Source organism: Heterocephalus glaber, unplaced genomic scaffold (assembly GCF_053883595.1).
Source record: "Heterocephalus glaber isolate CG9 unplaced genomic scaffold, H.glaber_assembly_v1.0 deba00001472, whole genome shotgun sequence".
Classification (NCBI taxonomy): domain Eukaryota; kingdom Metazoa; phylum Chordata; class Mammalia; order Rodentia; family Bathyergidae; genus Heterocephalus; species Heterocephalus glaber.
In genome coordinates, this window is record NW_028258315.1 from 9,562,784 (window position 1) to 9,588,834 (window position 26,051).

Here is a 26,051-nt window from a genome sequence, read left to right on the forward strand (position 1 = left end):
TTTACAGAAGTCAAATGGGAGATGATTTGGAATGGCCCTGATTTATCCAGATAAAATCCTATGAAAGAGAGACTACCCCTCCCTTGTGGACATATACTGCTAGCTTAATTTCACAGATAAAGAAATTAAGGTACAAGGAGTTCTAGGAACTTGTCTAATTCATAAAGCTAATTTGAGTAGAGGTATTATGACCTCAGAGCCTATATTCTTAGCCAGTAAGATTGATTCTTTCTCAGGACGAATATATGGTCATGTTTCAGCCACACCTAATAAGATGACATCAATCGATAAATATCTAAGTGTAAGTGGATCATTGATGAATCACTTTCAGAAATATACCTCCTTGGATATATTGGTCTGTTGAACTATTCTAGACCTGGTTTAGTTAACATCTCTCCATGGCATCTCATCCTCACTCTGCATCCACCCAGCTCTGCAAGACATGCCAATAGAATCTAATGTGAAACATAATATTTTAAAAGCTATGAATGCACAAAGTAAATTTATGTGTGTATCTGAGGCTGGTTAGGGAGATGACATGCTACAGTGTAAAAAACACTGGATGGTGATAGACAAACACTAGTTAAACGTTAGTAAGATGCTTAATCTCCCTGTGCTTCAGTTATATACCTATAAGGCTTTTATGTGCATCACATGGAAAACAATGAGTGGGAAAGAGATTTATAACCTGTAAAATTTTGCACAAATGGATGTGATTAGCGTGTTATCAGAGGAGAGAGTACACAGCATTACTTTCACTCAATTATGCAGAGCAATTTTGAAGGAGCAAAGTAGGTGACCCCTAAGAAAGCTTCTTAGCATAAACATTTCAATTTTAAAATTCACTAGATAAATTGGATAATTCTACCCAAGATCAAGAATATTTCATTCTGGTCATATTACAGATACAATGTTCAAGTTGATATTTCTGGTTGGTTCTTTTAGGGCAACTCTGTCATTTTTTGACCCAATATCTCCCAGGATGTATTTGATGCCAAAAAGAAAAATTATATTTTGAGATGCCTGGAACTACCTTTGTGTTCAGGGAGAGTGCATATGTGTATCTATTTAATTCCTAGAAAGAAAGCATGAAACGTAGGGATCATGGATTGATCATGAGAGCCTTTTCCAAAAGGCAATATTTATTTTCAAGTGTTTAGACTGTCAAGACAAGGATTTCTCTCCAACGTATAATTCATCAACCTCCTTACTCACTGTAAAATCAATCTGTTCTGTTTGTATGACAAACAACAAGTCATTTCTCAGGAATGAGGCAGACCATATGTGAAGGTGTTTTAGAAAGGCACAATAGGGAATACGCCAATCAAAGAAGCATCTGCATTTTATTTCAATGGCAAATCACATGTGTGTTATAAAAAGGAAAGTGTATCATTTTTATTAAAGAATAACTTTCCTGTATTGTTAACCCATACCTTCCCTAAGCAACACATTCAGGTCAGCCACATAAACTCCCAGCTGAGAACACAGAAAGACCTCAGTTGTTGTGGCCAGCAACATGTGCATTTTGCAAACATCTGGACTCCTGCCTGCTCCACACTTCCTTGGCAGGAGGAAACATACTTTAATCCACTAAATGGATTTTCCCAAGAATCAGCACATTCTGATCAATGTATTGATAAATATCAAAGCCGTATGCAACTGATAGAAACAGGAAGCTCTGAAAAGACTAGCATTGTTCTTGGAAGAATTTATTTTTTTACAATTGAAGTGGATTGACATAGAAAGGATGTGGCTTCCGGCCTCATTCACACTACTTATTAGCTCCATGACCTAAGGCAAGTCACGGAACTTCTATAGGTCTCAACTTTACAAAACTTGTATAAACTGACAGGGCTGAACTAAATCATCCCCAAGATCCCTTCCTGCTCAGAAAGTGTATGATTCTTTGGTTGCCTACTCACCACATTGCGTTGGAATAGTAATGGAAACCTTTGAAGGTTGTCTTGTTATGAGCCTTCTCCCCAGTTGGGAGTTAGAAACCCCTGAAAACTATGTTAACTTCTTTAAGCCACTAGAGTGATATCTGCTGCTTTCTAACAGTCATTAGTACAACTTTTAGAGGTACTTAACACATCGCCTGGCTTACTTCTTTGGAGAAATCACTGTATAAAGATTAAGGTACTGCATTTGGAAGGAGAGAACTCAATTCACTCCACTGGCTATGAGATTCGATAGCTCTGATTAAACAGGCAAATGAGTGGTTATTTATATAATTAACTGAATGGACACAGTAAGTTCTCTCCCCAAAGTCCTTGCTCTCATAGAAAAAAACTAAGTTAAAGCTTTCCAGTAGATTATTTTATTTTACCTGAATACAGTAGTCCCTTTTTGTCTGCAAAGGATACATTCTGAAATCCCCAGTGGATGCTGGAGACTGTAGATGATACCAAGCCCTAGACATACTATGTTTCTCCTATATATATGTATGGTAAAGTTTAACTCATAAATTAGGCACAATAAGAGATTAACAACAATAAGTGATAGTAAAATAGAACAATTATGTATACTATATAATAAATTATGTGCATGTGTTCTTTTCAATAATGTCTTGCTATACTATTCTCTCACTCTTGTGATGATGTGAGATGATACAATGAGAAGCAAGATAAGATAAGGTAGGTGAATGACATAGGCACTGTGACACAACGTTAGCCCAAAAGTAAGGCTCACATGTACATAGCACAGTGGTGCTGCATCAGTCAGTCTGATAATGGAGACACCTAAAATGGATATACCAGACAAAGGGACGATTCACATCCTGGGCTAGAACAAACAGGCTGGTGCAAGACTTCATCATGCTACTCAGAACAGCATGCAAATTACAAATTATGGATTGTTTATTTCTGGAATTTTCCATTTAATATTTTTTAGACCACAGTTGCCTGCATGTAACCAAAACCCCATAACTGGAACAGCCAATAGAAAGACTACTCTATAAGTTCTCATGTAAGCATAAAATTTATCCACATAGACTCATGCCTAGATAGAGTCCCCATGAGCCATCTTTCTATTATGTTCTTATCCACAGAACAGAATACATATGTGTCATCTATAAAATATCCATGAAACTTCTCCATGCCCTGATTTCAAATGGGCTATAAATGATAATCATTCAAAAGAAGGGGTAAGGGAACTATGGATATGATGCCATGGGAAGCATCAAAATGAAATCATCCCAGCTGAAAACGTAGTGGAAGAAAACATTTTTATTTCCAAGTAACAAAATATAAAATCTGAGGTAGCCTGGTTCAGATCACATGCTCAGCCCTGGACCAATCATGGCAGTGATAGAAAAATAACATGCATCCCAGCCAACCCCTTGGAGTGTGTATATGTTGGTGGGAGAGTGCTGTTATCAGAAAACAGGGGAGTGGGGGATATTTGGGAAAAGATGTCAAAGGAGAAAAAGAAGGAGAAGCAGCAATAGCCGCCACAACAAACTTGGCCCAGAATGTTTAAAGTCAGCTTGAAGTTTTGCACCATTGGTCCTTTCCACAGAACTTTCTTCTGGAGCTGCTAACTCTCAGCTGACCCTCACTTTCATGTATGAATTCAACACATATTTATTAAGTGCTTGCAATTTACAAAGTATTGAGGGATGCCCTGGTGATCTAATATCATCTAAACTCTCAGCAGATGATGACCAGCCTATCACATAAACATATATCTGAAAAAAAAAATGTCACCATACTATGAGTACAAGCCTTGCAGCTCAGAAGAATCAACCGTGAGACCGGCCCTCCCAGAAAAGACAGAGAGGAGTCACCTCTGATCCCCAACCCTATGGCAGAGGCTCGATGAGGGTGAGATAAGTGGGGATAATGTTCTCTTCAAACCCTCAGAGCCAATTTAGTTAAATATCTTTCTTGTGGAGAAAAAAAGTTTAACAGTCTTAAAATTATATTTTGGAAGCATGTGTTTAAAACTATTGGCAGCTACAAATGAACCAAACTTGCATTTGTCTAGCAAGTCTTTGTACATTGAACACACATGGTAACTGTGATTTACTGAAGTTTTAAAGTCTACCAAAATCACCAGGTTCAATGAAGCACCAGGGCTCAAGGAAGAATGCATTTGCATGTGAGCATGCAAGACAGACAGACAGACAGAAGATACAAACATTTGAATTTGCTGCCTTGGACCAAATACTTCCCAACCAAGGTCAGATATATCTTTGAAGCTAGGTACCATAGTATTCTGTGTTAAATGCATTTTATAGGGATTTGGAGAGGATTTGGGTAAAGGCTGCCTCAATAAATGATTTACTAGCTCTAATAAAACATCAAGGAAATTGTTGAGATTGTATCTCAGACCATTTAAAACAGAAGTTTATAGAGGTCTCAGCAGCCCCCATATCCTCAGCCATGGTTTTAAAAGAAATGTGTGTATCAGTTAATTACTCCATAATACCTGAGAGAGAGAGAGAGAGAGAGAGAGAGAGAGAGAGAGAGAAATTTCAAGAGAAAGAAGAAATTGGAAGTACATAAATAGATTTAACAGCCAAAGGGATTGAGAGATTGAGAGAGAGAAGTGATCACTCATGCATGCTTCCATTCACTTATTCAACAATCATCTACTGGTCACACTATGTACAGGTACTCCAGGGTTGGGCCTGAAGAACCAGAAGTGACCAGAATAGAGGGGCTCTTACCCACGGTTTCTGTTTGTTGAGAGGGAACAAAAATGAGTAAATCAATGAAATCAATGTAAAAAATGGTTTACATTGTACTTTAAATGAAAGAAACAAGAAGATGAGAAGGTTAACTAGAAGGGGGAGAGGTCTTGCTTTACATAGGGTGGTCAGTAAAGGCCTGGCACTTAGCCACAGCACAAAGAACCAGGAGTACAAAAGACAAAAGAGACAGGAGGCCCAAGTGCAAAGGCCCTCAGTGCATTTGAAAAGCAAAAGGGAAAGCAGATGTGGAAGGTGAGAAATTATCTAGCACTTGTGTTAGTCACTTTTTCATTGCTGTGACACAATACCTGAGATGAGCCTCTTAAAGGAGGGAGTCTATTTTTGGCTCGCAGTTTCCGAAGTTTCAGACCATTGTCACTCGGCCCTGGTGCTTGCCTTGTGGCAGTGCATGATGATGGACCACATGGTAGAGGAGGCTGCATGCTGCTCATGCTGGCCAGGAAGCACTGGGGTGGGGGGAGGGTCCCAATATCCCCTTCAAAGGCACGTCTTCTGTGCCGGTTGATTGATTGTGTCAATTTGAGAAGTTGGTGAAGAGAAGCTTAACTAAATTGGCTCAGCAATTCCACACCCTGGGGTGTGGAGGACCCACCCTAGGGCACCTCATCTCCTGCATGGTATAAAGGGGAAATTTTGCTGTGGAAGCCATCCTTCAGCCTCCCAATGCAGACTCTTCAGCTTCCAGTGCATCCTTCAGCCTTTGGGTGTAGACTCTTCAGCCTTCCATCGCTGACCCATCGAACTCCTGATATGGACTTGCCAGGGACCCTGCAATGAGCTCCAAACCTTGGTCTCCAGTGTGCAGACAGACGCTCTGGACTCTTCCTTATCCAGCTCTGTGGGTGACCACTGTAAGCCAGGCTTTTGAATTCATATATATCTGTGTATCTTGTGTTAGATCTGTTCCTCTAGTAAATACTAACACATTCCCAGTAACTTTCTTCCACAGCGTCCACCTACTAAAGATTTTACCAGGTCTCAGTAATGCCACAAGCTGGTTTCCAAGCCTGCAGCATATGGACCTTCAGGGGATATTTAAGGTCCAAACTATAACAGCCCTCCATTTTAACCTTTGGAAACATATTTCCTTAAAATACATTATCATTGATGCTACTAATAGTAAGTGCTCTTATTGAGAATCTACATGTTCCAGTCTCTATCAGAAGGATAGCTTTTGTATGTTTTTCTCTCAACTTTCACAATTACCATCAAATTCCACAAATCCAACACATAGACAAACACCCTCAGAGGTTCCAAATGAACTGTTCAAAGCTCCATAGCAGTGGCAGAACAGGAAGACAGGGACACACACTCAGGACCTATGCACAAAGCCTTCAATTTCATTTCTTTAAACTTTTATGTTTTGTTCATTTCCTTTAATTTGTATGTTTTGTTCAATAAATATTCATTGACCCCCATGCTAGAAGTTGTGCAGACAGAAATGAATGAAACACAGTGTGATAGACTGTATGTCCAAGAGAGCCACATGGTACCTTCTATCTCACTGTGCTCCTCTGCAACGCCACCACCATTCCCGTGTCAAGAGGCAGAGCCTTCCTCCTTTGGTGGGTCTCGTGACTCATTTTGAGCAAACAGAACATTTTTCCATGATGCATCCTGGCTGAATTCACAGCCTCAGAATTTTGAGCAATAAAATGTTCATCACAAAACACTAAGCCTCCAGTGATTCAACTTGCAGCAGCTGATGACCAAAATGTATCAGAGACCCAAATGGTGAGAGAGACACACATACAGATATTGTGAAAATAATGATAGTTTCTCTATGTTCATTGTAGCATATTCACAGGATGATAAGGAATAAACCTAAATGTCTGTCCATAAATGAATAAAGAAACCACTGTATATATGCACAATGGGAAAATATCCCTCCCCCAACAAAGAAGGAAATTCTGTCATTTTTGACAGCATAGATGAAGGACATTAACCCTGACAAAAGAAAAAAGTACTGCATACTCTCACTTAGTAGATGGAATCTGAAATAATCAAAATCATACAATCAAAAGAATATAATGATGGCTACCATAGGCTGTGGATGGAAGGAGATGGGAATAGAGAAGATATAGATCAAAGGGTACAAAATTTCAATTAGGGGAAATAAATTCAAGAGATCTCTTACATGATGACTATAATTTATAATAATATATTGCATATTTAAAAATTGCTAAGAATGTATATTTTAAGTGTTCTTATCATAAAATGAAGTACATGAGGTAATGCATATGTTAAATAACTAGATTTATCTACTCCATAATGTATACACATATCAAAATATCATGTTATGTACTATAAATATATATAATTTTACTTATCAATTTAAAAATAATTTGTATACCATTCCACACAAGAAATGTAAACATTAAGTATTGTAAACATGGAGAAGCTGAGCCAGTCCCAGCACCTGGAAGGAAGCTCCTCCACCACTATCCCAAGCTCCTAGGGCAGAGAAGGTGAGCCGCACAGGTGCCAGAAACACCCCCCCCCATAGAAATGAGAAGACATGTAAACAAGCCTCAAAAACAGACTTCTGGATCACCTACAGCAACCCCAAAGGGAAATGAGACGGAATAATCTGATACTCAACCACCTGGACTCTCTGAACTGGCAACAAAAGAGGATCTGGGAAAAAGGAAATCAGAAATAATTACTCAGATAACAGCAAAGATTGTGCTCATGGCACAAGACATGATTAATAAATCTGGAGAAGATACAGATAAAAAAATAGAGGATCTGAGGAACATGATGGAATCCCAACATAGGAAACAAATGGAATCCGTAAAACAGATACAAACAGATTTCCAGGAGATTAAAAACTCCATCGAAAGTCCACATAGCAGAATGAACCCATGTGAGGATAGAATTTCAGATATAGAAGAAAAGATTGCAATTAGTGACCAGGAAAACAAAAACTGCTTTAAAATTGTAAAGGAACACGAGAAATCAATCCAGCAGCTGCTAGATGATACAAAGAAGAATAACGTAAGACTGATTGGAGTCAATGAAGAAAGAGGAGAGAGTGCAGATGACATTAAAAAAAACTGTTCACAGAAGTGATGGCAGAAAACTTCCCAAGCAGGGGAAAAGAACTTGACATACAGATAAATGAGGCATATAGGACTCCAAATAGCCTTGATCAAAAAAAAAAATTTACACATAGGCATATAATAGTTAGGATTCCAGAAATCCAACAGAAGAATAAAATTCTACAAGCAGTGAGAGAAAAGAAACAAATCACATACAAAGGAAAGCCCATCAGAATCACAGCAGACTTCTCAATACAAACCCTCAAGGTAAGAAGAGCTTGGAGTGATGTATTTCAAGCCCTAAAGGAAAACAGCCTCCAACCCAGATTGATGTACCCTGCAAAACTATCTTTCAAAATTGATGGAGAAATAAGATACTTTCATGATAAGGAGCACCTCAGGAATTTCATGAATACCAAATCGGCACTCCAAAAAATTTCAGACAATACCGTAGGAAAAGACAATGAGGATCACAACCCCAGGAAACCCAGCAGAATGAATCCATTGGACGTGACAAATTAAACGCAAAGGGGGAGAATCCAACAAAAAGAAAAAGTCATGACAAGGCTTTTAAAATTTTTAACTTCATTTCCCTAATGAGTGTATAATTCAATCTTGTTATTGTACTTATTAGTATTTTTCTGATTCTAGAGTTGCACAGCTTTCCTTGTGTTGTACTGGCTATTTATCATCTTCTTATGTCTACTTTTTAATTGGGTTGTCTATTAATGAGCTCTAAGAATTCTTTATATATTCTGGTCATAGGTTATATGCATTATAAATATGGTCTGTTTAAGGACTACTTTTCATTTTAATGATGTCATTTAAAGTTCTAAATTTTGATGGAATCTCATTTATCAATTTTTTTCTTTTATACATCATGTCTTTTGTATACTAAGTAGTTGTTGCCTACCCTGAATTCATAAACATTTTCCCTTATAATTTCTTCTTAAAGTTTTACACTTTCAGGCTTTCATATTTAGGTTCATAGACCCCTTCAAGCTATTTTTATATATGGAAAAAAAGGGTTGAGGTTAATTTTTTATATACAGATACCAGGTGTTCTAGTGCCGTTTGCTGAAAACACTATCTCTTCCTCTGCTCTTGAATTGAGTTTATATTCTATAAAATGCTAATGTTAAATAATCTTTCAAAAATCAGTGGACCATATATTTGTGGTTCTATTTCTAGATTCTCTGTTTTATTCCAATGATCTGTATGTCTTTCCTTACACCAACACTGCCTTGATTACTGTAGCTTTAGAAGAAGTCTTAAAATTAGGTACTAAACATCTTCCAATATTGTTTTTGCTTTTGTTTTGTTTAACTTTTCTAGGTCCTTTGTACTCCTACATAACTTTTAATTTTCAATATCCAATTCTTCATTTATAGCAAGTATACACAGACCTGAATTTTTATATATACCTTGTGTTTTCTAATCCTGCTAAATTCAAATACAAGTTCTAGGGACTCCTAGAGATTTCTTAGTATTTTCTCTGTAGATGATCATTTCATCTACATATAAAGATTTTGCTTCTACCTTGCCAATCCTATCCTAATTGTGTCATTTTATTGCCAGACTATTTTGGTGGGACCTAGGTTTCAAAGTTTAATGGACAGATAAAAAGTGAGCATATCTGCCTTTGTTCCCCACCTTAAGGAGAAAGCATTGTATCTTCTCCATTCATAGAAGGAGTTTTTGTTGCAAGTATGGAGTACATGTCTTTGATCTGTTGAGAAGGTTCTGTCTGTTTTACTTCTAGTCTCCTGATAGCTTTACCATGAACAGCTGTAGAATTTGCTCCAATACTCTTTCTCCAACTAGTGACAGGATCCTATGGCTTTTTCCTTTCCTCTGTTAAAATGATGACTTCTGGGGGTGGATCTTCCAATGCTGAACCAACACTGCCATCCCTATAACAAAACCACTTTCTACATACTGCCAGATCTGACTTCTAATAGTTTGTTTTGATAAACAAATTTCTATCTATGTTCATACTTTTTTCTTCTATTATCTTTATCCAGTTTTAGGATTAGCACAATGTTGAGTTCCTAAAATGAGGGGAGAAGGGTTCCTTCTTCCTTCTGCTTTAATTGTTTGATATAATTTGTCAGTTAAAATGTATATGAGCTGTTGTCATATAGGTAGGTTTTCAAGCTAGGAATATACTTTCTTTAATAGGTGCTATTCAAATTTTATATTTCCTCCAGAGTTAGTTTCATTAATTTGTCTTCCAAGGTACTTCTTAGAAGTTGTCAAATTTATTTCAAAACAGATTTTTGTAATATGCTTTCTATATCCTTTTAAATTCTGTAAAATCTATGGTAATGTCTCCTAGATCTTAATATTGTAATTTAAAAAATGTATAATTGATATTGTGTAATAGGAAGAAAAGGTCTAAAGGTGCAGGGGAAGTGGGAGGGGTAGGGGAAAGGAAAAAAGGGAAAAGAAAAATGAGAAAAGGAAAAAAATGGAAACCAAGTCTTTTCAAATAGGGAAGGGTGGAGGGAGTGAAGGGAGGGCAGGGGAAGGGGAAAAAAATAAGAATCAAGATACTCATGTAATGGTACAGATTCCCAATGATGAATGTAACTGTATTTTATACCTAAAATGTTCCAATAAATTTAATGGGAAAAAAAAGTATTGCAAACATGTACAAAAAAAAGAGTGTTCAAGAAATGGATGCACGGAAGATGGATGGAAGATAAAGGAGATGAAAAAAGGAATTAAGATATATTATGTGCATGTACCAATTCCCTACAAGGAATGTAAATATTATCTACCACAAACATGTACTAATAAAAAATCGTGTTAAGAAGAATAAAAAAAATGAGAATGATGTGTGATTTTCAGGAGAGAATAAAAGAGAAGCTTCTAAGTCAGTATGGAGCAGGGGTAAGTAAACTTTTTTGGTAAAGAGTCAGGTAGCAAATATTTTAGGCTATGTGAACTATATTGACTTCATCCTCAATAACAAATTCTGCCATTGTAGGGGAAAATAGCCAATGTAAGTAAGTAACCCAATGCGTGTGTCTGAGTTCCAATAAAACTTTATTTTAAGAAAAACAGAGGGAGAACAAGCTTTTGCCCCAGGAGCTGTTGCAGCCACTCCCTGGTCCTAGAGACCACGGGAAGCCTACTGAAGCAGTAGTGCATGGGAGTTTCCTATTAAAGGTGTAATTTGGAACTGAAGCACTGAGACCCTTGGAAAACCTTCAACTTTTTAACTCTATATGTAAAATAAAAGTGACATTGTGAGACTGAGCTCTTTGGCTCCTCTTCATGTTTGATGTTCCTTGTGCATAGACCCACTTCTCTGGATCCAGAAAATACTTCACCCTTTACCCTGGAGTCTACATTCTAACTATTTCCAGAAAACATGGGTGAGAGTGTTTAGGCCTTTAAGTGTAGATGAAGGCCAGTAGGAGTTGTAAAGAATGAAACTGAGTAAACGATGTTTGAGCCGATGTCACAACCTCCAGACAGTGGTTCCAGGATGGATGAATGAGAGCAAACTTAAAACCAAATCACAGGTCTGATCAATTGCTGGAGGAGAAAACCATTCAGGGAACAGACATGGGGAAGGGGCTGGAACTTTGCCCAGGTACTCCATGTCTTTTCCTTCCCAAGATTGCTCCCATTGTCACATTATCGCTATGGATCTTTGGTGAAGACACTATGGCAAAACTCTGCACTCATTATCTTTGAGATGTTCCACTCCTCACTTCTTTACACCTTTCTTCATGTTTGGAATAGGCGTTTTTGCATAAATAGATGCATCAGTATACCGACCACCAGGTAAGGGCAACAATTACCATGTCTGTTTAGGTCTTGAGGAAACTAAGATTTCCAGAATAGATCAAACCCACTGACACTTCTAGTTTCATCTCTGCACTCTGTCCACATGACACTGTCACCATTTATCCACTGCAATCTTCTCCCTAAGATTTGTCTAGAACTTTCTCAGGGAAATTTTCTCTACACTGTAATAAATGTGGCCATAATTTTCTCTCTATGTGAGTGTGACACTATGCAATTAAAAATACTGTTGCCATATCCTATTGCTATTTTTGCACATCCAGCTCTTTGTCCAGACTACAAACACTTCCAAGTCAGGTTACATATTCTATAGCTTACAATAGGAATGTGATCAATTTTTATCAGAAAAGCAAATAGTAATGAGAAGATAATGCATAAAATTTGTTGGATTCAATGAATTTAAATTAAAAATATAAAGGCAGAATGCAGTCACTCACCAGACTGAAAATTGGTGTTTCTCCAGTTCTTCCAAGTAAGATGTATCTTGCAAATAATCTTCAAGTTCTCCAGGTCTACAAACAGTTGATTTTTCCTTCACTGAATGATCAGTCAGGTTATCTCCCTTATTAGTGAGATTAATAAATGAAAAAATGAAGTATTTTGTTAAAAGCAGATGGAAGCCTCACCTGGAATGTCCCTACATTTTCCCCAGAATGACTTATAAGAGCAACGATCATAAAGAAGCATGTTAACCATAGTTCTTACATGGTTACAAACCAGATTCTCTCACTGAATTCTTGTGTCCATAACAGCAGCCACCATTGTCATCTGGACTCTTTGGCTTCTCTTCATGTCTGATGCCTCTTGTTCATTGACTAGTTTCTCTCTCTTTTTTAATTTTAATTTTAATTTTACTGGGACATGTTTGCAGTTTATATTCATCTTGGGGCTGTAGCTACATGTATATAACAGAGCTTCTTTCTGTTTTAATCTCTTTCCCCTTCCCACCTATCACTCTCCCTGTCTCTCAATCTCCTTTCCCCACTTACATTCTTGTTGTTATTATTGCTGTCAGCTTATGTTTATGACATACAGTGTTGGCATTCGTTGTGGGTATTTGGTACCTGTACATGACGTATCTTAATTCACTGTTTGCCCTGAAGTCCACATTCTAGCTATCGATGGAAGTGTTTAGGCATCCAATTTTAAATGAAGACCAGGCAGAGTTGTAAAGAATGTGACTGGAGAAGTGATATTTGTATTCACCTTTGTATTATATCACATGGAGTGACTTCTATAAATGTTGTTACAATTAAAAACAAACATGGGCATGGCATTTGTATTTCATCAGGATTTTGGGCTGCAGGTAAAAGAAATATAGCTTGACCTAGCTCTTAGCAAAACATAGTCAGAAGGAAGATTGAATAACCAGTCTATAAAAGAGAAGAGGCAGCTGGGTTTCAGGAGCACAGGAACCAAGAGTTTGAACAGTGGCCCAGAACTCTGCTCACCTGCTCTCTGTGTTGGCAGGCCACTGTGTTCTAGCTTTGTCACCAGGAGCTCCTGAGCCAGAAAGCTTGTGATTCGTCAACATAAATTTAAATTCAGGACTTTCGCAATGCCTGTGGAACTAGTTTACTAGAACTGGAGAGAAATATGTGGCCCGTGATGGTGGGTCTAGAACACAGACTGAGCTCAGTGGTTCAGCCAAGGGTTCTTGGGAGCCCTGCTAGGTGAGGAATGGGAGAGGAAACAGCTAAACTACAGGAAATCTTCCTCCCTCTCACGCCCAAACAGCTTTTACCTGTTTGATACATGGGAGTCTCCTGGAAGACTTTTTTCTTACAAAATGCTAGTGAGAAAAAGTATTTGAAAAGTATCTGTCTAGAAAAGCAGAAAATTGGGCATTATTTGCATTTATAAGACAGTTGTGTTAAAACTCTCCTTTTCTTTATGTGCTTTTAATTATTACAGTGGACCCTTGACTTACACCTCAATTCATTCTGGAGGGCTGGTTGTAACTCAAGTTGGTCAACTGAGGCTCAGGCGCCTCTACACAGCCTTCAAAGTCTCTCTCCTGTACACAGGCAGATCTCAGGGTCCTTAGAGAGACACTGGCCCAGGATTTCTCAGTCAACCCCACACAGGAAAGGTTGTTGTCATGTTCCTTCCAGAATTCTGTAAGAGTTAAATCTGTATCTGGAAGCACAAGTGGCCGGCATTCGGGTACTAACTTACGACTTTAGTCATAAGTTAAAACTAAAATTCCTGTCATAACCCAAGTTGTTCATATGTCAGGGTGGTTGTAACTACAGGGTCCACTGTATTAGTATTTAATTATCAGTAGTAAGCGGCTGGTAATTTGAATTCCTTGCTGTCAAGTCTTACAAGTTTTAGTACAACTTTATCTTTGCAATATTTTGCAATTGCAAAATGTTCTTCAGGTTGGCAGGCTGCAGTAACTAGGAAAACCTAAGATAGAAACACAGGTGGAGTAGATGTGTCATCAAATCCCTATGAACTCAGCCAGGCTCATTCCTCTTATTATGGGATTGACTGATTTGATTACCTTAAGAACAAAATCCAATTATGACAGCCATCAATTTGAAGTACCTTTCATTGCGGTCCTTTTTATCTTTCTTAACCTCTATAGCTCTTATAACAATGAAAGTAGTTTTTGTTCTGATTATTCAGGACTGATATTTTTAATTAAGTAAATTTAAGAGTGAAAAAAGTTATTGAAAAAATATGAGGCTTGAATTATCCCACATGCTTTGTATTCATTTGAATTATCATTTGATGGCATTTCTTCATGAGTTGCTTACTTTGTTCAATCTCACAAAAGCTGAAATGGCTATCAACAAATACTCCGTAGGTTTGGTTTACTCACCAAAGCTCCTGATCTAAAAAGTATGGATGTTTCATCACAGAGTGCATTACACTGCTTCCTATTTGGCTAATGTATGTATATCTATCCTATCTCTTCAAACTAAATTTATGGTGGAAAAGAGATATAGTATATTTCTTTTTCCTTTCAGAGCTTCTAATTATATAACATAGCAATAAGCACATAATAGGTGCTCAAGAAATAGTTATTAGAGATCATTTACTTAAGTACTTACAATTAACAATGGACTTCACCTCAACTGCTAAGTCATAAAGAAAAAGACCTATGCATTCTAAAACTCACAATACTTTTCTTAACCTCTATATTTTCTTTAAGGAATATCTAAGCTAATGTGCTAGAAATTCCTTCAAATGAGTTTTTCTAGAAAACATAAAATCATGGAAACAAGTTCATCTCCAAAGAAATGAGCCCCCAAAGGAACACAAGGACAAAGACATAAGAGTTTTGACTTCAAAACAGAGATAAACACATGCAAAGAAATTCCTAGGGGAGTGTCAGAGCCTGTTCGTGTGACATTGTAACAGTCTAAACAGTCCACTAAGCACAAATTTATATCTTAACTCTATGCCTGATAAATAATAGCTCAATTACAATACAGTCAACATTTAAAAGACTAAAAATAGACCCTTTGGCCCATTATAATGGTAACCCCTGTCTCTACCCTGAAGTCAAAGAACATATCACTTTTATAAAGGGAGATTCTTACAAAACCAATGTCTTTAGAAAGAGTAATATCTATACTTCAATGAGAAATGGCATATCAATTTCTTCAAGGACATCACATTTTATATATTATGTGTACGTTGCTCATATCCTTACCCACTACAGAAAACAAAAACAAACATTTCAAAATAAATCACTAAAATTCAGAATCTGATTTTCAGGTTCATGGACTAAATATTTTGTTTGTGAAGATTGCTGTTCAAATACAGCATTGGTTAAGGAGCAATGAAGCCCACTCTTCCAAACACAATATAAACTGAGGGGAAAAACATGTTTTGAGAAATTTTTGAAAACTTAAAATTGTAACATAATAGTGAAAAGAGCAATCAGAATATGGTCAGAAGAAACACATTCAAGTCTTCTCATTACTTAGTGAACTTAGATGGATAAGGTCTCTGAATTAAAGTTTTAAATCTGAAAAATAGAAATTTTATTTATCTCACACAGATTACAGGAATTTTATGAAAAAATATTTGATTCATATATACTTATTATACATAATTAACATGTTTACTTATATTTATAATATATAAGTATAGCATAATTATATATTATACATTTTCTCATTCATTGTAATTTATTAATGATGTATATTATAAATTATATCACTTATATGTATAAGTTTGTATACTACTGTAATTTATATGTGTCTATAATTTTCTTTGGAGTTTAGGGGAATAGTACTTAAAATGTTTAAAAATACTCAGGATGTAAGCTGCATCTGGCCAATCCGCTATATAGTACAAGGTCACTGTGTGGGAAATGGCAGGAACTAGATCTCAAAGCTCTCCTGAGCTCACGGCACATGAGTCTTTCTGACTTACGTTAAGTGGTAAGAAGCAAAGCTCCAGGTTCCTATACTGCTTGCTCTTCAGAAGTTTTTGCCCCTTAGTTGTAATTCCTTCAACGGACCCATGGGTTTACAGACAAGGGTGAGGATGAGAGGGTCGGTGACAAGTCAGGTCCTCATGCAGAAAGAGCCTGTGGTGTACAGGAGAGTGACACCAGTGCAGCAGAGAAGCCTTATGTCACCACAGTTAAGCTCCACTTAGCCACAGGATTTCTCTCCAAGCTCCTGACAGGGTCTTTGTGCAGGTCCCTGCAGAAAACGATTCACCTGCCCATCTGGCCTGATGAAGTGCAAGGAGGTTGTTTGCATCAAAAGAGAGAGCCTTAGAAAGTGGAAATAGTGAACAAAAGGCTGAATCCTGAGGATTACAAATGCTTTTGAACTCCCCTGAGAAGATCAGAACGAGGCCATGAAAGCTTTAATGCCTGCTCAAGCGATGCTCACCAGGCAAAGGAGGAAGGGTTGTGGTGGAGACACTGCTCAGAGGTTTGTGTTGGTGAGATCACACAATTGCAAGTCAGAGACATCAACAACAAATACCAGGTGCGTCTGAAGTATCAAAGCAAATAATATGACATCATGTTCTTTCCATCACTGCTACTATTATCATCCAAAAAATTCATAGCTCCAAATTAAATCCACCCAAAGTCCTGAGACCAGCCAGCAGGAATACTGCTTCCCCTTTGTAAATTCATGTCTGATGTGTTTACCAGACAGTTTTTACAGGACAGGCTTTCCCTTAACCATACTCAGGAGAAAACAAGGTGTAGTTTAGGATTTACCTTAAATGACTCCCTAAGTAACTAACCGCCTTGAGCATCTGTTTCTGGAGGACAATTACTTCCCTGGCCTCTGGAAATTACGAAGTCTGACAGTGCTCTGGTCGTGTACATTTGAAAAATGGATGCCTCACCTTTAAAGTCGAACCTCATTTTCCCATAACCACTCAACAAACTGCCTAGATTAGCATCTTTAGTATCAACTGAAGAGACTAATTTCCGATACCATGAGATGAGAAAAAAGTAAAATTCTTAACTGGGAGAATGGAGTGTCAGATTGAGGCTGTTCATTGTGAAGAGGAGGGAGTTTCTGTGCCTAGAAAGTGCAATATCTGTCTATGCCTGTAACAATCAGTCTTTTGTAATGTGAATGTGTTTCTGGTTCTGTCTTCTCACAGCACTGACATTGTACTTACTACTTAATATGTACTAAAAGCATGTTTAGTTTCATTTCAACCATATTTTGGGTCCCTTGATTGTCACATCATAGCTCTTAAATGAAAGTTATAAAAAATAAGAAATATAAAACATATACCTGGCAAAAAGAAGAAAGAGACACACAATTTTTCCCTGAGGATTATTTAATGATTAATAGAATTGTGTATTTTACAGCCAAATAATTTTGATTCAAAGCCTAGCTATGTATTTACTAGTGATGCAATTTGGGCTAATTTACTGTTTCATTTTTCTCAGCTGTAAGAAGGACAATGATGATAATACCAGGACATACCCCCTTAGTTTATTGTGAGAATAAAATAAGTTATTTGATGTAGAAGGTTGAAAACATTTGCCAACTTACTAATCTGCTAACATTTGGTAAATGTTTACTATGTCACTGTTACAAATTCTACTAAACTTTTGATTCCTAAGCTTTCTTTTTTGACCAGACAATGACTGAGAAATGATCGCAAGTGTAAATGCTGTAAGTGGCCATCTGAACATTTAAAAGCCCAATCATTTATATGATAGATACAACTATTTAGAGATGAGAAGGAAAAATTGCTGACTTTAAAGTTAGTCTTGAAGCAAGCCACAGAAATTGTCCATACAAACCTAACCTGCTCTGAGAAAAGCCTAATTAGGCAATTTCATCATGGGTGAATATCCTAAATTTACACAAATTAAAATGGCTACATACTAAGTGAAAATATATTCTTATAGGACCACTGTCACATATGAAGCACACCATTTACTGAAACACTGTAATGCAACTCTTAACTATATTTTGTGAGCAGAGTGGAGAATGAGGATGATGATTCAGATAATTTAGAAGGCAAGGGTCCAGGCTAGGGGAAAATCTTTTTACTCCAATTTTCTAACCAAGCTAAGTTTGCTAAATACTTTAAACTCAGTCTAGGAAGGCAGAGATTTTGAAAATGGTTAAGTACTGTATCTAAAAAGTAGGTCCAAGTATAACAGTAAAATTGAATTTAAGCGATGTTTTCGTAACTCAGGCCACTTCATTCAGGTAAGTTTATCAAGATAGCTTTCATACAGACTTCATGGCAGCCATGAGAACACCAAATAAACAACTGAAACACAGAACAATCAGCACATTTTCTAATCACCCTGCCCAAGCTAGAAAGAGTCTTGTAGACTGATTAATTTAACTAAAGTCCGAAACAGTTTAAAGAAGTCTGATTCAGATGTAATAAAAATTTATTGGCATTGCTGAATTCTCAGATGTCAGCTGCTTTAGCATGCCCTGCACTTCAAACCCTACTTGAAGACCAAATTACTTTCTACCTGGAAATACATTTTCAGAAATCATAGTTAATAATCAGGGGCTGTTGTTTTCATGGCCTTTCTGATGCCAACTTCTACAGCCTTCATCTTACCTTAGAGTGTAATTCATGATCTTCTTTTAAGAGACTGAGATCACAATCCATAGAGCAGGGATCAGTTTTATGAGAAACACTCCCTGGGGTTAAAAACAAAAAGGTGGGAAAAATATATTACAGATTTGCACTCCAGAGGATATGTAAGCTTACACTGCTGAAATCTAAGAGCTTATATAAAGCCTGACAAATGGGGATAAAAGAATAAATTCTAAAAGCACCAAGCTGTTCCATGTCCCCAGTTTTAATTCAGTCAGTTTAGGAACTTCAAGTAGGAGTCAGCTACCAGTCACATCATGGTGATGCAATTGATAAGCAGAAGCTCTTTCTGATCTGCTTTCCTACCCTCTTTCAGAGAGGATTCTCTATCATCAGCTACATTTCTGGGACTGTTTCCAAAGAAACTCCCCTATACCTTGTATGGATGGTCCCATATGAAGCACTGAGGTGACAGAATTTTGTTTTCTGCCTGCATCCAGTGCTCCTCACCTGAGCCACCTTTCTCATATCACCCACAACTAACAGGCATAAGGGTTCCTGAGGCTCAGCAATGTTGACATTTTGAACTGGATTACTCTTTGAGGTGGTCCTGCTCTCTGTATACTGAATTCCAGTAGCACCCAACTCTTCCACCCCACCAAAAATATCCCCAGACATTGCTGAAGTCCTCTGGGGGCAGAAAGAACCCGTTTTGAGCACTGTTTTAGGTTACAGACTCCTTGTAGACAAGTGTCTTGTTCATCTTTGTTTCTCCTACAGTGTCTAACATACACAAGATACTTTCTCAGTAAATGTTTTTTGAAAGAAATATAAGGAAATAAATAAAAATGAAGATATCATAAAGGCAGGTATTACTATAGCTTTATGCCTCCCAAGTCATTAGCTGGACTTCTTACATCTGTGAACCCATGTGACAAGGTCTAGTTACTGGATCTTGTGACAAATATCCTGCTCTAGAAGTTGCTACAGCTTGGAAGGCTTCAGAATAGCAGGAGATAAGAGTGCTGACCTGATAGTTTTATTTTGTTTTGTTTTGTTTAAGAAAAAAAAGACTCAGCAGTCAAAGTCTTTTTTCTTCCACCTTTATTTCTTCCCAGGGTTAAATGCTGCCATCTCCTGCCATTTGGAATTTTCCTAATTGGGTATTTTAAATGAGACTCTTAACAGAGTAAAATTTTGATGACAGTATTCCATGCCCTCATGTCAAAGCTTTGGGAATCTTTTCATTCCTAAGGAGGATTCCTACAGCCTCTTGCTTCTCAGCCTTGGCCTTTGTGGCTCATTCACTGAGGAAGGGGATGGTTTCATTCTGTGTTTTGACACTGGCCCCAGTGGACTATGCCTAGGCAAAGGTAGACACCAGGAAAAGTCAGATGGGGGAGGCATCCACTTGACACTGCAGATTGTTGATATGGGATTGTGTAAATCCCTGGAAGAGCCACTTTACTTTGAGTCAAAAGTAGAATTTGTTGCTAGATAGGTTAATATGGTCAAGATCAAGATGAGAAAGGGAAGAGAGGACAAGGAAGTGGAAGAAACATTTTTATTTAAGTTTTAAATATATTATTCTTTTTAAATCCTTATAACATACATTTTCAGTATACAATTGCTAGCTGGAAAAACAAATATGAGGTAGTAATGGAATATATATGTTAGTCTTTTCTGAAAACCCCATATATATGTGTTTACTTCACATACACACACACACACACACACACACACACTGTTAAACTAGTTATCATTACACTATTTGATGAGTTTGGAAATTGAGACTCATATCAAAGATCTTCCCCCAAATCGAACAGCTTATTAGCAACAAAAGTTAGTCCCAACTCTGCTTGACTTCAAAGCCTATGTGTTTAGCCTTTCTGTTGTTTGTTACTTGAGAAACTGCACCCCATTTCCTACTTACACACACTTTTAAACATTGGATAATGCATTTATTTTTTAATGCTGCTGGAACACATTACTACAAATGTGTGGCTTAAAGAAAAACCCATGTATTATCTCACATTTTTTGTGGCTTGGAAATCTGGGCATATCATAGCTCAGTTGGTTTCTCTACTTAAAAGCCTCACAAGGCTACAGGCAGTGGATTGGGCATGGCTGCAGTTCTAATCTGTATCTTGGGATCTTCCTCAGGCACGCTGTCACTGGTAGAATTCATTTTCTGCTCTCACTTTCCACGTAGCTCCATCTACTTTCAAGTCAACAGCAGGAGGTTGCGTTTCTTACATGCTCTGAAGCTCTCCAATTCATCTTCTGCTACTAGCCTAAGAAAGCTTTCTGCTTTTAAAGGCTCTTGTGATTAGATTAGGTTCACCCAGATAATCTCCCTCCTAATGTGAGAATGTTACGAAGATTACAGCTTGGACATCTTTGGGACCCATCTTCATAATTCTGTCTACAAGGAACAATTTTTGATTTAATGAGATTCTCACACTTGTGTATTAAAATGTAATGATGTACATATTTGGGTAATAAAGTTCCTATCAAAGAGATCAACTCCTAAAAGTCTAACATTTTCTTTGTTCTCATGTAAAATATTATTTGTTCAAAAGCTGATTTTCCTGGAGATAGAGGATTTTAAATGAAATAAATCATGCCATGCTGCATTAGTTACCTTTCCCCTCTCTAGAACAAAACACCCAACACCCCCAATTTAAAGGAGGAAAGGTTTGTTTTGGCTCACAGTTCCAGTGGATTCAGTCTATGGTCAGCTGGATTAAAGGCATAAACAGCAGAGCAGAAGAGCAGGGAAGAGGAAAACAATTCATCAAATATTGGCCAGGAAGCAGAAAGACAAGGGAGAACCCTCACTTAAATTATGTTCCAGTAGCTCACCCATATAACCAGGCCCAAACTCCAAACATGAGACTTTTGGAAAACACTTTAGATCCAAACCATAACACATTTGCATTCATAAACTTGTGTTTTTCATTTAAAAAGAAATCTTAGTTATATCAACTAGTCATAAGATACAAATCTTTTTTCTTAAAAGTGAGGTTTTTGTTTCCCTTGATCCCCTCTCAAATTTTCTTTCCACTGTTACTTAACTCCTGTCCTCCCCACATAACCATTTTGTTTTCTCCGTGCTCATACAACAAGATACATACACACTGATGTATACATTTATACATTTTGTTCTTCACTGAAAAAAAAGGAGATAACATATTGTAGATGTTCTCCTATATCCTTCCTTATTCAATAGTATCTGATGGAATTTTCTTTAAGTCAACAATTTTATCTCTAATTTATTCTTTTCTAGCAGTCATATAGTATTATACTAAAATTGTAGCATAATTTATTTAACTATTCCCTACTGATAAACATTCACTTTCTTCATTTTTATTTTCCTACCAAAATGAATATTACAATAAAATCCTTGAATGTATGTTCATCTATACTGTTTCTATTTTTATTTCAATGGATAGATTTTCAGCGTTGAATTGTTGGATCAAAGAATTTGCATATTTTCAATTTTAGTGGACATTGGAGATAGCTTTTTTAAAGCTACATTTTGATAGGCAATTTATAAGAAAATCTATTTCTCCAAATCTTTGTCAGAAATAGATCACTTATAACATAATATTACTAGATTATAATCATAGAGTGTGACTTCTATTATTAAATTTCTTATATCTCCCTCACTATATAAAAATCTTGTTAGTTTTTATATTCAATAGCTCTGTTATTTGGAGCACATAGACTGTGTCACTATCACATTTTTGTCCTAACTCTACATTCCAAAATGCCTTCTTTTACTATTTAGATCTTCCTAAACCTTAAATGCTCATTTGTTTGACATTGACACTGCTTCTCCAGCTTTACTGTTGTTTTAATTTTCTGGTGTCACTTGCTTGACTTGTAGGTACTCAACTTTTTTATCATTTTCTTATGCGTGCATACCGTAAGCACTATATGATCATATTTTACTTTTAACAGTGCATTTTACTGGAGGAATTATTGTATTATTATAAAAGTAACATTTTATTTCCTGTTTATTTTATGTTTTTATTTTCTCCTTACATTTCTTTGTTTTGCTTGTTAGCTTGTTGATACTCATTTCTTTTTTATTTCTCCTTCATCTTCTTTTTTAGGGGGGGGACAATGTTGGGGTTTGAACCCTGGGCCTTTATAATGGGCTACATCCACAGCCATATTTTATTTTATTTTCTACAAGGTGCCATGAAGTCAGTAAATCGCCCAGGCTGGGCTCAAACTTGTGATCTCCTTGTCTTAGCCTCCTAGAGTGCAATGATTACAGCTGTGTGACCAGATCTTGATGGGATCAACAGCATTTATTTGCATGATAGATAAGAGATAAATACCCAAGACTCAGAAACATAGAAGAATGTAACGAAGCTCAACCTCTATTCTCATGTTTTTTTGCCTCTGGAGTTGTTATGTGTGGTTCTGGAGAAGTGAACCAGGACCTTCTTCCTGAGCTACAACTCTAGACCCCCTCATACATATTTTTTTTAAATTCTGAGACAGGATTTCACTAAGTCACTAAGTTTCCCAGTCTGGGCTGGAATTTAAGATCTTTCTACCTCAACATCCCAGAGTTTTCTATTACAGGCTACACCACCACACCTGGCTCTGTTCCCAATTTTTAGGGAAGGAAATTTCTAGCTGAAGGAAACTGTGGGCAGGGTAAGGCTCTAAAGGTGTTGGGAAAATTTTTTGTTATTACCCTAGACAAGACATACTATACGAATCAATAATTTAAGACTGGAAGCAGGTGCTAAAACACAAGAGGACTGAGGACTCACCACCAAACTCCCTCCATATGGTCCTTCACCTCTTCACTCCAACCCTTCAGGATGTGTCCGGTAAAAGGAAAGGGGAGGGACTATCTCCTTCCCTGCAGTTTCAAAACTTTGGATCTGATGAGAACATTACCTGGACTTTACTACTGAAAACCATAGATTACCCCTGGCTAATTCCAAACTACTTTAATAGTATTAATATTCTTAAAAACAAATTATTGAGTCACTTTCTTGAACTATCCAACACCAGCAACTTAAAGGAGGAGAGTTTTATTATGGATCACTGTTACAGCCCCTGATTGGCTGGCCCCAAAGCAGAAAGTACATGGTGGAAGGACCTGATGAAGGAAATGTACTCACGTCATGACTGCCAGGAAGCAGAGAGTGCAGGGAGGAGCCAGGGAAGGAGATGCACCCTTCCAGGTCACCCACTCAGTGACTTGCCTCTTCGGATTTGTCCCCACCTCCTAAAAATACATTTAACTATGGATTTATCAGTGGATTCCCACTCATGGGACTAGCACCCTTATGATCCAATCACTCCCCAAACACATGAGGCTTCCCAGGGACATCACAAAATCAAACCATAACATTCCCCTTGCCTCCCAAAGACTCAAGGAAAACTCAGCTGTGAGTGCCTGTAAAAATCTGAGCCATATGCTCAAGTATAATCATGGCAATGACCCACTTCTCTGCTACCAAAATCTGTCTTACTCACTTTTCTTGAGCTGAGACAAAAGACTCGACACCCACAACTTAAAGGAGGAGAGGTTGGGCTCGTAGTTACAGTCCTTGATTAGTTTGCTCCATGGCAGAAATGGTATGGTAGAAGGACCCGAGTGGAGGAAATCTGCTCATGTGATGATGGCCATGAAGCAGAACCAGAAAGGAAGAGCAGAGAGGGAGAGACACATGTCCAGGCCATGCTCCTGGGACCCTGTTCTAGTCGAGACCCACCTCCTAACAGCACACTCAGCTACTGAACTTATGAACGTATGACACTTTGTGGGGACATTCCAGATCTACACCGTAACAAGCTATAATTTATATACAATCAAATCTACACATATTACATGCACAGTTCAAAGAGTTTTGACAAATGTGTGCACCTATGTAACTTTCCCACAAGCAAATATAAAACGTTTTGTATTAGACAAGATATTTCTTGCCTGACCTTTGCCTGGCCCCTATTCTCTCTATCCCTATGCACACACACACACACTCACACACACTCACATATGCACTCTCTTAGCAAACAATGATCTGATTTCTATTGGAGTACATCAGAATTCAGTTACAATTCTTACTCATCTAATAATGTAGAATTTGTTGCATTATTTCTGATTTTTTCCACTAAGAATAATGTTTTGAGAATCATCTGATTATTGTTTGGTCATGAATTTTATTACTCTTTTATGCTGTGTCGCATTCCGTTATGAATAAAGTGCATTTTATCAATTGATTCATAGATAAATACTTGAGTTCTTTATTAGTTATGATTGTAATGCTTCTATAGAAATTCATGTCCAAGTCTTTCTTAATGATGTATGTTCTCACATCTCTTGAGTAAACAGACTAGAGTAGTATTGCTAGGCCACTTGACTAGCATTTATTTAATTATGAACATGACAGTTTTCCAAAGTGCTTGTACTATTTTATACTCCAACCAATAATGTATGGAAGTATCCTCCAAGTCATTATTTTTTGGTCAGTTTCATTTCATGAATTTTTAACCTATCATTCAGTGCATATTTGAGATTGTTGTATCTTCTTAATGAAGTACCCCTCAGCTTTATCTTAAAGATTACACTCATTCCTAATTTAGGTATTAATGTAGGTATACTAGCTTTTCTATGTGTAATGTTTCCATGGTGTATATTTTTCTGTGCTTTCTCTTTCAATGCATTTTTACATTTGTATATATATTACATATCTTATAGACAACATACAGTTAATATTGCTTTTTCATCCACACAGGCAGCCTCTGTTTTTTAATTAAATTATTTAGTCTGGAGTAATTCACATAATTATTTATATCATTAAATTTTTCTACCTCCTTGCTATTCACTTTTGTTTTATCTCTTTCGGCTTTTTTCTTTTGTGTAGTCTTTCTTGCCTTCATTTGGGTTACTCACATTGGGTTTTAACATTTTATCTTATTTTTTTATTATTTTTAGATTCATACTGTTTTCTACTCTAAAATTTAAGTCTATTTAGAGTAAATGTTATAGAAATTCACACTTCACACCTGACAGTCGCAATTGTTTTACAAATGTAACAACCTTGCAGTTCCCATTCCCTCATTCTTTGAGCTGTGCCTGTAATGTCTTTTATCTGTACATGATTAATAATCACACCTTATAATGCCATTTTATTTAAACAGTAAATCAAAAATAAGCAAAAGTATTTTTAGAAAAGATTCTTATTTACATACATATATTTCCCAATCTTGGCATTTCTCCATCCCCTGTATAGATAATCTTGTATCATTTTCCTTCAGATTGAGAAATGTTCTTTAACTTTTCAATGTGCCAATATGCTGGAAAAAATTCAGCATTCTTTCATTTGATAATATCATCTTCAATTTTTATAGAATAGTTCTTCTAGACCCAGAATTCTCACTTGATATTTTTTTCATCACATTAAATGCATCATTGCATTGGC

The 26,051-nt window shown here is 37.0% G+C and overlaps 1 protein-coding gene across 1 annotated transcript in view; it reads right to left on the reverse strand.

Moving 5' to 3' along the window:
• The window catches only part of LOC101715907 (uncharacterized), a 497,493-nt gene that overhangs the window by 178,859 nt on the left and 292,583 nt on the right, over positions 1–26,051 (reverse strand). Inside the window, 2 exon segments of the mRNA XM_087182557.1 lie at positions 12,015–12,139; positions 18,616–18,698. Of these exon segments, the coding sequence (XP_087038683.1) occupies positions 12,015–12,139; positions 18,616–18,698 (208 nt within the window).